Source organism: Stegodyphus dumicola, chromosome 12, assembly GCF_044657685.1.
Source record: "Stegodyphus dumicola isolate Sdum_Otavi_A_Nest chromosome 12, ASM4465768v1".
Taxonomy (NCBI): domain Eukaryota; kingdom Metazoa; phylum Arthropoda; class Arachnida; order Araneae; family Eresidae; genus Stegodyphus; species Stegodyphus dumicola.
In genome coordinates this window covers 73,318,156-73,335,167 of record NC_140779.1, presented here as the reverse complement: position 1 = coordinate 73,335,167, position 17,012 = coordinate 73,318,156, and the positions used below count along the sequence as shown (strand labels likewise).

The 17,012-nt window shown below is 33.0% G+C and overlaps 1 protein-coding gene across 1 annotated transcript in view; it reads right to left on the bottom strand.

Moving 5' to 3' along the window:
- Nucleotides 1-6,621: 6,621 nt before the first annotated feature.
- The window catches only part of LOC118181924 (uncharacterized), a 57,250-nt gene continuing 46,859 nt past the window's right edge, over nt 6,622-17,012 (bottom strand). The window contains exons 11-14 of the mRNA XM_085827405.1: nt 14,633-14,957; nt 11,331-11,394; nt 8,354-8,531; nt 6,622-6,865 (exon numbers count right to left, since the gene is read on the bottom strand). Of these exons, the coding sequence (XP_085683531.1) occupies nt 6,773-6,865; nt 8,354-8,531; nt 11,331-11,394; nt 14,633-14,957 (660 nt within the window). The 3' untranslated portion in view covers nt 6,622-6,772. The remainder of the gene's footprint in view (nt 6,866-8,353; nt 8,532-11,330; nt 11,395-14,632; nt 14,958-17,012) is intronic.

Sequence of the window (17,012 nt, the reverse complement as noted above, 5' to 3'; positions counted from 1 at the left end):
GAAGTATGGAACAAAAAGAAGAGAAGAAAAACAAATCTTTGACGAGGAAGAAGTTAAAAAAAATATTTGGATCACTTCCTGAAGGGCGAACAAATAAAGGTTTTGTCATCCTGTCGTATTACAAAGAACTCAGTTTTCAAAGCAAAAGAGGCATCGCAAATACTCAAGCGTGTTTCAGAATTAAGTGATAGACTTTACACATTATTTTAAAGTTTGCTTTGGGGTTAATAAAGGGGCATTACAAATAAAATAAAATATTGCAACAGTAGTGTATAGAAAATTATAAAAAAGAGACATAAAAAAAGTTTCTATCTTTCGTAAATCATCTGTTTCATAAAACGATTGATATCTAAAATTTCCTTTTTGAAGGCATCCCTAGATAAAGGTTACGAACTAATCAGTCTTATCATAAAACTGATAAAGTAGTTACTTTTTCTTTTCAAAATTGGTTTTTGTTAGAAGTATTAGATTGTACTTGTTTCTCTTTTTAATTGACACCTAGATACATTGTGCTATTTTATTTATCATGCACTTATTCATATTTATCTTTTTTTTTTGCATATAATTATTTAATATATTTAATTAAACAATAGTAATCATAACATTAACGGATTATATTAATATTTAAACACACTTTTATAATAGTATAACACTTATAGCAAAATGTTATTAAAAATTAAGTATTAAAATAAATCTAAATGATTCGCTTCCTAGAGCACTGATGAGCAATGAACTTTTGCAGTATGAAATTAAATGAAAATCTTATGCATCGTCGATTGGCAACGCGTGTTTCTGAGGATTATTTGCAACGGACTAGATTCCTTGCTGATTGAAAATTATAAAGAGGCTTTCAGAGTTCAATAAAAGAACCGAACATCGCCGAACAAGCCGCCAAAGAACAAAATAACCTAGTAACTAATCTCATAGTATTAAATTAAAGTTTTACATCATCATAGATTGAATAATCATCTTCGACAGCTACGTCCAGTACACTTTAATCTACTTAATAAAGTTTAATGAAACTTTATGCAGACACAAATAATTAAAATCAATTTCTAACTTCATGTTCTATAATATTAATAATTATATTAATAAAAACATTCGCTTGATTTTATTATTACTGTGATTTCTTGAAGAGCTGATTTCATTTTGATCCTCTTTGATAAACTGTGTTATTTCAAAACTATATATTGTTGAACAATTGCTAAAAATAAAATGCTAAACCAATAAAAGATATCAATGTAGTGCTCTGAACTTAGGTTGACTCTAATCAATTCATCAGCGGAAAAAGCTGAAGAATAATCTGCTTAAAGTAACTAAAAACTCTCTACAAAAAACTAGCTGATACAAGAAAATTCTGTTTAGTATGAATATGCTATGCCGAATAATCACTTAGCGCAAAGGATTGAAAAAAATTTTATTAAAATTTATTTGTTACTCTTAGTTCAAGCAATTTTGCTTCCTAACTTGTGGAATATTTTTTTCAATTAACGCTTCTCCCTTCCTTCCTTTTCAAGATTTTTTTTTGTGGTAAATCCACAAAAATAAATTTTTTAATAAACAGATAGAAGAAGGCAAACGTAATTTCGTGCAATTAAAAAACACCGTGTGCATGGCGGCTTTCATGGTATGCAATCGGAATATTTGCGAGGACTTGTCTGGATGGGTAGTACGAGTATAACAGCTAGATTAACTTTACGAAGACAATTCAAAATCTGCAATTATTTTTTCTATTAAAATCCGCCAGTTTATCAATACATACGTCTGAAGCATCAATAATCCCGATTCATCGTTTTTTTTTTTTTTTTTTAGTTTCTTGGTCGAGGTTATAGTTTTATAGTAACTCTCTCACACTTTTATTGCATTATTATCATTCAGTATTGCAGATGGTATCTGGAAGTTGCCAAAAATCTTGTGGATGGAATAATTTTACTTAGCTTGCTTCTCACATTCATTTTGAGAGTAGTAGTTAACATGCACATCTACTGCGATTTCGCGTCCTATTACCAAATAATGGGCATGTACAGATGATGTGCAGTCTCATATGTATGTTGTTACTACGTATGTGGTACTGGGTGTCCGACCATTGATAGCAATAAGATACGTCTACGACTCTAATCTGAAGCCCATTTTGTAGCGACGTTTAAATGAGAAGATAGATGAGCACGTGTCCTATAGTGTATGACATATGCCTCATAGCTGCATTCTAGAATAGAAAAAATAGAAAAAATACGGTAATAAAATTCGCTTTTTTTCACTGTATATAAGGTTTACTCTCCTTAACAAGTTATATTTTATGTTGATTCTTTCAGTTTCTTCCGTCAATTTGACCCGAAATATAAACTAAATAAGTTTATATGTTGATGGAGAACGTAAATTAGAGAAGGTGAAAAGTCGCACTGAAGCTGAATTATTAAGTTCTTTTTACTCTTGCTTTGCAGATATTTAAAGTATTGTTGCATTTTTAGTCCGCAAGCAGCAGAAGCAGCTGCTAAATTTTTATTTACGTTTTCTTTTCGCAACTTTCAGCTTCAAGTGCAAACAATTTTTAACTTGACTTACTTCTACTATTTTCGTACTCAGAGTTTGCTCTTGAACTCTAAGATAAAGAAGTGAAGCAAATGCCTTTAGCAGTCCAAAAAGGTTAATCCAAATTATCAGATTAAGTGAAATTAATATCATTAGTGTTCGTGAAAATGAGAGTCAGCCGAGAAAAGTCCTTTCTGATTAGGAGAAAAATTTCTTTTCGCTCAGATTATCTGGTATATTTCGAAACTTGAAAATAAGTGTTTCAGTATTATAAGTCTGTTTTGTCTAGAATTCAGAAATTGAACCAGAATTGAAACGAGATTTTTTTTCTTTGAGCTCACCTTCAGAAGCTGATAAAAGACTGATATGTCTATAAATAATTCTTATCTTTTGCTTAGTTTCATAATAAACCACAAAATTAATAAGATAATTTGAAACGAATATGAGTCAGATTTATTCGCGCTATACAGGAGAAGAATTTGTTTTTCAATGATGGACATTCGCCACTACCAGGGCGAGAAGGTGTGACCATTTTATTTTGGAGATACCTAATAGGCGCGGCCCTTATGAAAGAACAGACAATTTTACATCCAATGCCTTCTCCAGGATTAGAACTCGGGCCCTTTGGTATCGCAGTCAAGCTCTCTTAACCACTTTACCGTCTGGGCGGCTATGAGAAGAAAATTGTGTTTGATACTGACGGAAACTTTAGTTTTTGCTAAAAAACGTCGAATTCATTAAAAGACATATGGGGTTTTGAAATCTGTTAAACGATCCCCAATATCGGAGATTACACCTCAAATTGAAAATGTCAAGGACTTTCTAAAGACTTTACTTGAAATTTTTTTATAAAAATCTGAAATTAAATGTTTAGACATTAAATAAAAACTCAAGTTGCAAGATGTTTTTCCCATGCTTTTCTCGTGTCTTCTTGGTGCAAATGGAAGCACGTCCGACTAGCATCTGAAGGTCGGGAGTTCGAAGAGCTGCGAGGTCATCGCAAAATTTTGGCGTTTCCTGCTCCGATAAATGGCGCAACTAAAATATGGTAGACGATAATTCATCACCACCTAGATTTCGTGACTGGCTCTCCTCCTTTCGGGTCGCTCTTTAAGTAGGAGAGAATGCAAAGAATTTTGGTTTTCGTTGAATTTCTTGATCAGTTAAATTAATAAAATATTTAAATTTGATAAAAATTAGATATTTGTGTGCTCGCCGTTGTAAGTCTTGGCCAGGTTAGGGAGTGGGCTTATTAGAGGTATCGCTAAGTGTTAGAGTTATATTGCAGTTATTAGTAAAAATGTTTATTTATATTCTCAGGAATACTGATCATTTTCAGAGGCGGTTGTTTTGGAGGGGTGATCATGAAGATTCCCTCCGTGTTGTTTTTAACATTTAACAACACTTTTAACAACAGTTTTTTTCTGTCATTATTACCAAATGCTGTCGATAATATATTATTAGAGATGCTACAAATAAAAAGATAACAAGCATATTAATTCTCAACAAGAGCGCGCTGATAAGAAGAGTCGTACTATATCATATAAAATATCAAGGCCTATGTCAACGAAGGAAACAAGCTTGCGCTTCTCCTCACTATAAAATTCGTAGGCTTTATCTGATGTTAATGTCATATAAGTCATACAGACAAAGTCCAGTTTGTTTGTTGTGACTTATCTCAAACAGAGCATTGATTCCAAAAAGCGCATTGAATAGCTGGTTCAAAACATTGTTGGCGAACAATGAGATAAAACAGCAAATTCAGCATAACAATACTCATCATTATTGCTGCGCTGGAATCAAACTGATTCTAATTTTTAACTGCTGAATCATCTTCGATTGTGTCGATATGAATTAGCGTGCATAATGAAGTCGGAAAGACACATAGATTGACAGAAAGAAAGAAATACGATAAGAAGAAGTATTTTTTCGACTTCACACTTAAATAATTTAAATTAATATTTTTCGATATTTATTCTTCAGTGACAAGGACAGTAAAACACATAAGAATCTATATTATCCGACTTGTAGTCATCTGATGATTCCGCTTTATCCGACATAGTATGAAAAGTTAAATTCTTCTAATAATTCCTCTTAATTTTATTAAAAATATCAATATTTATAACAAAGTGTTTTTGAAAATAATACTAAACTATCTACGTAAAAAGAATTCCACCTGGGTTCATGCATCTGTTGCTAACTGAAGAACGGCACGTTTCCCTTCTTGCTCCAACTTCAAAAAACATTTCGTGTTTATCTATTGATCATCCATTATACTGTTCACCGTAAACAAAAATACGCTATCGAGACTAAAAAAAATCCTTATAAATTAATAGAACTAAAATCATTTACGCTCACTATTACGCTAAATTTCGTGTGCACCATACAAAAATCCCTATCAATGTATAAAACTAAAATCATTCACGCTTACAAATGCAAAATAGCTATGCAATCAGTAGCTAGCAGTTACCCATTATTTTTACCGTTATGGTTAAAACAAAAAGCAGAAATCCATCAAAAACTCGCCAAAACCACTGATGCATAATGTAAACTTCATCGCTTCCCGAATCTCGCCAAGTCTTTCGTGTGTGCCATATACTAGCATTAAACCAAATTTTTATATATTTTATATTTTTAATACTATATTTACCTCTCTTGTTTTAGATTTAATAGATTTCGGTTGATTTTTTTTGTTAAAAACGTTTGCACAAAATACTGCTGTAAATTTTAATTGGCCAAGAACGAATTAATCATTTTACGTTAATTCCTATGGGAAAAATAGTTTCAGTATACGAACATTTCGAATGACGATCGGGCTTCAGGAACTAAGTTCATAAACTTAAGTTTCACTGTATATAGAAAATCAAAATAACTCCACTACCAGTGATATGTCCGCCGTGAAGAATCGGCATGGTTTTCTTTTAATAAAAGAACTCTTAAGGAAAATTCTCAGTTTTTGTAGCATAAAAAATAATTGTTTAATAAATATCTGATTTGTTAGATCTTATTTTGTATTGTGATTTGTTGACTGATGTTATTTTCTACGCTTATTTGGACTAATAGGCTATTCGTTTAGCCGAATGAGGTCTTGTCCCGTAGAAGCCGTAATTAAGCGCCTGGCTTGAAAATGCATTTTTAGCTACAATAAATTACTAAAAAAAGACGTACGGTCCATGAAAGACAGGAAATTACCTCAATTACACTGTATTTATTATATTAATTTAACTTTAAAAATAAGTTTAACTCAGTTATACGAATCTCTCAAATATTCCTGATGGTTACAATATAGGGGATTCATTCTGTTCTAGGTAGGGATGGACCATTCGAATCCTCCAGTTCTCGAATCCTTCGAATCTCGAACAAAGTTAGAGAATCTTTTTTTTTTTTTTTTTTTTTTTTTTTTTTTTTTTTTTCATTTGAATCTTTTGAATCTCTCGGAATATTATTTATTGACTCATGAATAACAGAAAATTACTTTAAAAAATGTGGTTTGTTGAAGTTTTGGTGGTTCTTATCTCCAGTATAACTTCAAATCGTCCCAAATCCCCCGCTCTTTATTTTACGGGGAGAATTTGCGGAGAGAAGTTCGCAGTTTAAAATTTACCTGTATAAAACTCTTGAAATAATCCTATTCCCTCTGAGCATATTTTTATTTAAATAAATTTTCCAAAAATTAAAAAAATCGGAAATGTTACTCAAATATGCTTTTATTAAACTATATTGAGAAGACGAACTTCCAAATTCGAGAATTCCAAATATAGGCTTCTAAATTTAATTTATATGCCTTTTTAATACATATATATGTATATTTTTTAATTTAATTCTAAAACTTTTCAGTTAAATGCAAATTTCAAATTGGATTTCAAAAATTTTGATATTTAGTAAAAGTTCTTTTCTCTTTTCTTTTCCTCATTTTAGGTGAAGAATTCGAGATTAAAAAAACTAGAGAATCTTTTCGAAAATAAGATTTTTTTTTTTTTTTTTTTTTTTTTTTTTTTTTTGTGAAAATTTAGTATTCGTGCCTTCTATAGTATTAATTACTAAATGATTCCTATAACGTGGTGTTGTATATTATCAATAATAATACAGTACAACATCAAAGGCTAAATTTTATTCCACGAAATGCATAACTGGAAGGAAACAAAATTGGTTTATCTATTTCTAAGAATTGTTACGAACCCAGTCAAATATAAAATTTCTTGATTTTATTCATAATTTTTTTCATAGTTTCGTCGCATACTTTCTAGTGTTCTCGATCGTGTCCGAGAGCTACTAGGAGGAACGTTCGAACTTCCCTTAAGTCCGTTTTTTCCTTAAAGGTGAAAGTGTCTAAGAGCTGTAATGAATCACAAACGATTAGCAAACAGTGAATAGAGTAATATTTCTCACTATCTAGAAGTAAGTTAAAAGAAATATTTTCTTAATTCATTTTAATCATTTTTAACGTACATAACTTATCTGAAAGATATAGAATTCATACTTGATTTCTTTAACCTCTTCTAAACCGGTTTCTCCTAGCACTACTTTGAACAAGGAGGTTTATAACTGAAACAGTCCCGCTTAGGGATATTTTGCAGGTACATCTTGTACAAAAGAATATGAGACAGTTCTATATCTTCCGTTCTACTGGACCGATAGTCGAAATTTAACTTGCGTTTCCCCCGTCTCGAAAGCACGACTTAGGATATATATTAGATTTATATATAGCATTTGTTTTAACCTAGGTATTTTGACTCAAAATCGGACTTTTTCTGAAATAACATACTAATTTTTTCATATTTCGATTCTACGACTCTAATTATACTTAGATATTAAATTTTTTAATTTTGGTGAGAAATTTATGGAGAAATTAAAAAATTTATCTTGTCCATTTTTTTCAGTTTGCGCCGAGAATAATTCACTTGGTGACATTCTTAATTTATAGCAATCTATTTCCTTTGCTTTTTTCATTGTACACGACGGAAAAAGTTCATCATTCATACTTTCAAATAACTTTAACAAAGTGCCTACGCCACATTTGTTGTTTTATCGCTTTTGACAACTATGCCAAATTTCAAAAACCGCCAATATGTAAAGTCACGTATATCTTAGGAAATTTTGAATAAAAATTTTAAATTCTTTGCAGGTATGCTTCGATACGGCATAAAATCAGCACCGATATATGATGCATACGTTAAAAAATTATTTTGATAAATGATGTGTAAGAGAATTAATGCATTTTGGCACATGTGCAGACATATAATCGACAAAACTTAGGATCGCCACTGGCATCTTATCGACACAGCGCAGGATCGATGCAGAGCTGACTCTTCACAGAACGGATACCGGCATATACTCGACATTGTCATAAAGCAGAAAATGCTTACATTTAGCAAAGGCTGATTTATTAAACGGTATATGTAATGGGTTGACTTTATATATAACTCTGCATAACCTTTCGAGTATTTGCATAGAATAGCCATGGCATAAGGTTGACAATGTGCAGAATCAGCACCATTGTCAACATTAGACACTGGCAAGGGATCAAAATAGTTACTGAACTGTCCTGTTAATCATATTCCGACATACATGCCATCGACCCTGAGCAGTAATGTTTCTGTATCGTATTGCCACCTATATTCTTTATCCTAGAATAAACTTTAATAATCTCATTATAGTACTCTTGCAAAGCATTCGGGCCTAAATTGTAACACTGAACAAAATAATAATATACAGCGCATATGAAAGTAGCCCATATAAATAACAATACAAGTAACTAGTGATATTAAAAGCATAATATTGCATAAACATAAATATCAGCTACACAATGAATAAAATTTTGTACCTTATTGATCAGTGCTCTGTTGATCGGAAGATTGGCAGAATAAATCCGTTGCTCTGCTAGCTCTCGAGAACAAAAATCCAGTCGCAGATCCAGTGACTCGGAAATGGGATAGGAGGAGGGTCCGTAATTTTTCAATACGTCTTCTCTCAAATCATCTAGTAAATGCATCCTTTGTGAACTAAGGCAAGAAATTAAGATTAGCTTTCATAAGGTATATTATTTAATGGCATATATAAATTAAGAATTAGATGAAAATTACTTGTAGCCTAAAAGCATGGTTTCTCGTACATGTTTTTTTTTTTTTTTTTTTTTTTTTTTTTTTTTTTCCAGAATCCATTAATTTTGGCATGTAAAGTATGTTAGATCATTCCAAATGCCCAATTTGATAGATGAAAGGCATAAATAGTGCAATTGTTGCAATAGTTATGCCAAATTTAGCGAGTTCCTGAAGCAGCAGCTATGTGTTTTCAGTTCTCTAGTATGCGTAAGCTGCTCTGAAATTATGAGATTTTGAATGTCAAGCATCTTAGCTATTGTGGCTGAATTTCAAAATTTATGCATCAGAATACAAAGATTGCGAGGCAAAACACCAGAAATTCGCAATGATGTTTGTACATGGTTGATGCGGTTGATTTTTGATTGCAAAGTGCATGGTGTTTGTGGCATCAGGCAGTGTATCAAAGTGTAATCACCCAGCAGATTATTGTATTCTTGAAGAACTTATCAGTACAGAAGATTATTTTTTGTCTATGAAGGTAAAAATATCAAAAGACCAAAGATCAAACGTCAAAGTTAAGAGTTATCAATATACAAAACATAAAAATTGGAAAATTTGTCGAAGAAATAAAGATAATTGATCAGCGAATACAAAGAAGTAATTTCTGAAATAATGAACTACGTATTTAATTAATAACTGAAAGCTCAACCATTTCTTCTTAGACGCAAATGACACAACAATATATGAAAGTAAATAAAGAGTTTATTAATAATACTTCTTAACAGAAAAATTATACTCTAACCAGAATTGATCAATTGTTAACAACAGCCGCAGATTTTACTTTATCTAAAAAAACACCGTCCTCAGCAAATTGTCACACAGGCCTGTGTTTTTTTCCCTGATATAGTAAATCAAGGAAAATCGTCTGAATGTGATTTTGAAAAGTACATAAATGTTTAACTTCTTTTTGCGGGCGAAGAGAATGCACTGTAGTTCGACGTTTTTAGGTACGCATAGTAATAGCACGTTATACTGCGTGATTGAAGAAACGGTCTTACTTTCCAGATGCAAGAAACGTCAAGAATGTACTGTACTTTAGATAGGACTCGAACAGTGGACTCTCGATTTCTAGCCGGATATACTTCCTACCATACCAAGAAGGCGCGCAGTACTCCCTCATTTAAAGGATCATCACTTACATTCTCCCTAAAGGGCGATTAAATCAGTGCGAACTCTGGACCGTCTGACTGCTACACTACAAAAACACATGGCAAAGAGGGAAACAATACTTTACGACTTCTCATTTATGTGTAATATAAAAAAGAACCAAACAATCTGACATATCAGGAATCGTGTATTTTAGGTGAAAATAACGAAAGAGCTACTTTAAGCTCGCGACAAATTTAAAGAATTCGAGAAAGCCGAAACAAATATATGTTATATCGGATTGGCGAGAATATGGTCGACGATCGGGAGTCTTCCGCCTGAATTGAGAGAATAAGCAGCTGTGGAAATAAAAAAAACATGAGACTGATTATTTTCAAGCGACGTATGGGGAAATTTCAGAGGCTGTAGGGATTTCTGCAATATTCCATATACCGTATTTTGTAAAAGTTTTGCAGGGGAAAAAATTTAACTGATCGATGCGTTACTGTTTACTGTTTGGCTAGTGAATAAAAATAGAATGGAAGAGTTGCAATGTTTCTGAAATGAAGATTTAACGATGAAGATGAAGCAAACCTATCTCAGATAATCGCTACTGATAAAACTGTAAGATTCTAACCCGTGTACTTTAAAGTTGCAGAACCTTAAGAACTGGTAAACGAATAATCGCTTGAGTTCGTGAGACAGTAAATAAAACTTGAGAAGTGTTAAAGACCCTCTATTATTCCAAATTAATTTCACAGAACTCCTTCTTGGAGTTTTACAATAAAGCCTCCACCTGGGCTTAAACTCAAAAACTAAGAAATTAACTTAACTAATCTTAACTAAAAAGATATAGCCGAAGCTATCAAAATTCTAACAGAGTTGGCCCCTTAATGCTAAATAACGGCGAAGCTATCAAGAGCCGAAAGTAAGGCCGAGCGTAGTAATAGCTTAAGACAGAGTAGCCTAATAAGGCGAGCTAGCCAGAATCACTAGTTCTCTCACCCGAAGTCAGTAGAACTTCACAGTTAAATACTTCTCCTCATTTGTATTCAAACGCAATTCTAAAAATACGTTCTGGCCGGAAGTTGTAAGTTTGAAATTAAGAAAAGATAGGACAGTAACTTTAACTCAAAGTTTAACTGTTAGATAAATTAATATAATCATTACAACACGCTCTTAAAACTTTGATCCAGAGTTGAAATCTCATGACTGCCAAACTAAAAAAGAAGTTCATCTTGGCAATCGCATTAAAAGATGAAGCAAATGATGACCATTGTCTACGACCAAGACAGATAAAATACCCATGTAAAATACGTAAATGTGTGTGATTACAGCATATTATTGTGAGTGAATGAGAGACGTGCAAAAAGCGCACTAAACCGACCTGGCTTGCTTAGAAATGGACCTCTCATTTTATAAGGTAATACACTACTGCATCTTGAAAAGGTTTGCTAAGCAAGCCCGATTGAAAAATATTTTTTATTTATCTTTAAATAAAAAATATTTTTCAAAAATTACTTGAACAGCAAAATACAAATAATATTTTATTTTCATATAATTTTTAATTCAGCTAAGTATTTGGAAATATCTGAAAAATGAGATAATGCTTACTGACTGATTTCCGATTTGCCATTTAAAATATTGGCTAATTTCTGTTGCTCCTTCACGCAGATATCTAAAAATTAGAAGAAAAATTAATATAGAGTTATTTATAACATCTTGAAACAATTTAATAATACATAACAAATAAACTGCGTGATAGATATCAATTTTATTACCCTGAAATAAAGATATTGTTTTACTTCATTTTTCTAATAGTTATTTTTAATTTGGTGTTGGTGTATTTAATTACGGCAAAGCACACGAGGGCTATCTGCCTAAGGGGGAGGGATGCCTTCGTGGAGGACTTTCTAAGGGAAACTGGCTCGTATACACGTTACACATGGGGAAAACAACGAAAACGCCCATGCAGCCAGCCCGTTCGCGGGATTCGAACCTCGGGCCGAACTACCAGTGTTGAGCGACTTTACCGTTCGGCCGCTGGTGGGCTTGATTGCAGTTGAGAATCTGCTATAAATAGTCTCCCTTTTTTGGACAAATTTTCACTAAGATAATCTCGCAAATGGTTTCATTAGTAACCTTTCTAGAAATGAGCCGAACAACAGACTTTTGAGAAAAATTAATCATCACATTTTATTTTTCTTTTAACTGCGGCATCAATCAATATGTTCAAATGAATCCTGTTAACAAAGCATAAATGTAAGCTCTATCCACAAAACCGGACATATGGGAAGTGTTTGTTAAATATGAAAAATTAAAGGCAAACATTGCAAAACTATGTACGGTTGACTAGAGCTTTTCCAAACGATGGATTTTGTCCTAAAGTATTCCCGATCTTTCCAAACGGCATTTATGCCAATGGACTTTCCATTTTATTAACTACCCATGTCCTCTGATCCTTGCTACTTAAAACTGAAGGGCTTTTGTAGTAGACAATGTTAAACAATTCAGAAACTTGTGCTATAGAGGCAGAAGCATAAAATATAAAGTATAGGCACACTAAACTAAAAGCCATTAAAAGCTCGAATTGTCGAAAATTAATATTTTTTTTTAATTCTACATTAACAAAACATAAATATTTTCGTCATTTAAAACACTTCTGTAACTGGAAGTGTATGACAACAACAAACGATTGCAAAAATAAAGGCCAAGTAAAAACTGCTAAATAAAACTATATGTACACACACACACACACACGTATATGTATATATATACGTTATGTGCTGCTGATACAGTAAAAAAGGATGCTGCTGATTACAGAACAAAATTTCAGCAACGGGTAGTCATTTTTGAGTTATCGAAGATACTTATATATATGCATGCACACACGTACGTAGGTACTGGCGTCACGATAAATCCTTTTTGAATTCGTTTTAAGTCCATTATACGATTCATTTTGGAAACCTGAGTCCTATCTCTGCCCGTATTCAACAAAAAAAAGGATTCTGGAACGTTCAAAATGGATATTTTCGTTGAAATATGATACCGGAAATTTTTCACAATTACAATACCTCCTCTGTACAAGGAAGTAATAAAAATAAAATAACTTTTTAAGGATTTGCTGCCCGACGCTGATAAGCACCACACTTGTAATATCGATGATAAATAAAATCAAGCGACATCTTCAAAAATTCCTGTTGTTGTATTCAATCAAACCTCAGGACATAAAGCGTAGGGTTACCTAATTCGCTCCATCTGCCCAATTTGAGGCTCTGAAATTCTGCGACACATCATACCTGATTGTCCAGAGGTAAAAAATTTTCAACCTTTTTTCTACTTTTGAAACTAATATCAACTTCACTGTGTACTTGGACAAACTAACATAGCTTTCTGTTTCCTGAAGTCTAGCAACTGGATGAAAAAAGCGCCGAGTTACAGATCTTCTTTAAACAAGACAAGAGCGCCCCCTCACTTTACGGATCATAGGCAAGACTAGCTGAATCATTAATTTCTTGGTCAGTGGAGTGCCAGAAATGGGCCTATCTCAGGACCCTGCAAGAAATTCTGATCTTGTCCTCTAAGGACTTTTCAATAACGTTATAATTCACAGTGAATGATTTGATAATTAGGTAAATATACATAAAGCGTTCAGACACGTTTTTGCCAACACCGTAGGTTGAAATTAAATATTGCTATGATATCTATCCTGTTGTTAATATTTCATATATTGGAAATTATTAATTTTGTTCGTGGTCGTTTTGAATAACTGAATTAAATAAAAGAACTTTTCAACGCATTTCAAGTAATATAGGCTTCATAGAGACATCATAATAAAATTCAGCTAAATATTTTCGGAGATCTTATATATGGGATTAAGATCATCTTACAATAAAGCTACAGTAAAGTTGTGTATATTTTAATTTGTATAAATTAGACGTTTTATAAAATATAATGTCAAGGTACAAGTTATTAAAAAATGAGTTTATTGTTTAAAAATCTTTCAGTTTGTTAAAAAAAATTAGAGATTGATTAAATTCGAAAAGCGTTTCATGATTTAGTAAATGTCACACTGTGAAATATGGTTATATACGAGACCACGTGGAAGATAAATAAAAAAATTTAAGTTTAATACCGTAGCAAAAGAGATAAATAGATGATAATTGCAAAGGCGAGGGACTGGTATATTCATGGTAGCGTATATAATATAATGTATTGAATGTAACGAAGGTAACTATTCAAAATTTCGTATTAATGCTAAATGCGTTTTTAATGTTAAAAACAAAAATCTGAAGGCTTTCAGATTTTATATAACGCCCAAAGAAGCTTTGTTTTTCATTTAAACACACATACACGTTTCGAGAGCATTTGGCTTCATGTCACTTTGAGCTAAAAATATTTCAAAACAGCATATCTTTAGAATTTCTGATAGAAAGTCTCGTATGCTGGAGATAAAATATTTTTTTTTTCGTACAGTTTTGCCATTGCTCGCTTTGAAATCATTGAGTTTGTTAATCAAAAATTCATTAAACGTTTACGAAATATGAAGTATACAAATTCAAAAACAAAACAAACAAAAAATTCAAAATTTGGACTTCCAAGTGCTCATGTTCGGTTCGGGTACTACGCTATTCAAAATTTGATGGCTCTAAGTACCATTGGTTTTTCACAATGCGAGAAACATGCATGCATTCATGCAGATTCTTCATTATTTAATTTCTTTAAATATATTACAGAGCAATAATATTTGATGGCAACAAATTGAAAAGTGATTCGACGCAAAATACCGTTTCGAGACTAACAGCCCTTCTTGGCTAACTGTCCTGGGCTAAAAAAGAAATCTGAGACATATCAAATGACAACACCTACGTGCAATTAACATTTAACTTTTCGAGATAGCGCCTTGGATAGCATACCTTTATAAATTTCGGGATGCCTTTCCATAAATTTGAAGACAACTAAATCGGCATCTAGAATTAAAAAAGTGGATCCAGAAGCCTTGATTTTAGCTCCAATGTAGAAATCTGATGCCTCATAATAAACAGGATTCTTTCCTTTGTGGATGGAAGGTGTCGTTTCCAGCGTTGGACCAAGATCTTTCCTCAGGCGGCACCTGTTCAAGAAGGTACCGCTGCCAAATCCGGAATTGCTAATATTCTCTTCATGAATTTTGACGGTATCGTCCTCCAAGAAATAGCTGATGATAAACCGGCGACTCTGCTCTGTTTTCCTCGGCGTATCCTGAAGACAGAATTAGTACTTAAAGTAAGATTGTTCAAAGAAATCAGAAACAGACACAACCATTACTTATCTTGTTTCAATAGTATGGGCTACCCACATCCGACTCTATCATGGCCTTGAAGCGAAATCAGTTTTGGAAGTTTGAAATTAATCAGTTTTGGAAGGTAACGTGATCGAAATAGTCATCTCTTTCTCTCTTACCCAAGGTTTTGAAGAATCGCGAAGACATTATTTGTGAGTCGAAGCAGAATCGAAATGAAGATATAAAACCGATGCGTAACGGAAAATCATTAAAACATTTTGCTTACAAGTGGGCGTGAAAAATGTGTGGTAATCAAATACGCACTAATGCGTCAGAAAACTAAAACATTTTTTATATATTATGTGCTTCGCCATTTGGCACTACACGGAAAGGGAGTGATGCCCCGTGAACAACTTTCTAAGGGAAACTGTCTCATATCCATGTTATACATGGTGAAAACCACGAAAGCGCCTATACATCCACCCTGCTCGCCGGGATTCGAACCATGGAACGAACTACCAGTATTCGGCAGCTTTTAATGCCCAGTCGCTGGTGAACAAGCTGAAGAATTATCCTTAAATATTGGGAAGGCTGATTTTGTAGGTTTACCTTATGAAAGAAAAGAAATAGCATCGTTTACAAGCGCGTTCATCACAATGAAAAAGATGCTGACTTACAGTTAGTCAATAAAGTCTGCGTACATCAAGAAAAGTAATATCAAATCCAAATTTTAAGGTGCGAAAAGGGTAGTTTCTTAAAGTTTTACTTTTTAAATATTTAATTTCAATAAGGGACTTCGAAATTATTTAACTGTAATATTTTCATATCTAATAATTTATGCACACTAATTTTTAAAAGATAAGTGGCCAGAAATCAAAGCCAATAAAGTTTGCGTACAACGCGAAGGAGGCGGGGGATTTCTTATCTAACTTTTAAACTTCAAACTTCAGAATGCAAAGAAGGTTACACTTTCAAGGTCATTGACTTCCGAAGCAAATTTCACGTTGATTGGAAGTTGATACTTCTATTTTCTTTGACGAAAATGACAACCAATAAAGAAATTCCTTTAGTTACGAGACAACTCATTATCAAATTGAGAGATGAAGGTAAAACTCTTCGTTATATTGGTAAAACCATTGGAAAACCATTTTGTGGTGTGCAAAGAGTTATTCAAAACTATCTTGACACTGGTAGTCTTGCTGTAAAACCAAGACGTGGGAGACCGAAGAAGCTAAAGCAGAGAGAAGAAAGAAAAATTCTTTTACGAATTAAACAAAATCCTAAACTTTCTGCTGCAAGCATTGCAAAAGACATTTTTTTAGCTAGCAACAAGGAAATTTCTCCTGAAACTGTACGAAAAGTGCTGCGAAAGTCCGATTATCATGGACGCAAACCTAGGTCTAAGCCATACGTTTCCGAGACAAATAGAAAGAAAAGAATTGCTTTTGCCAAAACATATTTAAACTCTTCGCAGGACTTCTGGAACAATGTAATTTGGTCAGATGAAAGTAAATTTACAATATTTAAAGTTAATGGCCACCCTATTATATGGAGAAAACCAGGAACAGAATTGAATCTGAGAAATTTAAAACCAGGAACAGAACTGAATCTGAGAAATTTAAATCCAACTGTCAAACGTGGAGTTGGCGGTGTGATGGTATGGGGGTGTATGTCGTCGAAAGGAGTTGGAAATTTTCACATTATTGATAAAGTCATGGATAAGTAGGTTTATCTGGATATTCTGAAGAAAAATCTATGAGACAGTGCCCGAAATTTAAACCTTTCTAATACCTTTATTTTCCAACAAGACAACGACCCGAAACATACAGCTAAAATTGTGAAGGAATATCTACTCTATCACACTCCAAGACAGTTGCGTACTCCTTCACAGTCACCAGACCTCAATCCAATCGAACATTTGTGGGCAAAATTGGAGAAACGAATTCGAAAACACAATATTACGTCGCGAAATAAGCTAATTAGTAAATTGCAAGAAGAATGGGCGAAATTTACGTCGGATGACACTGAAAAAC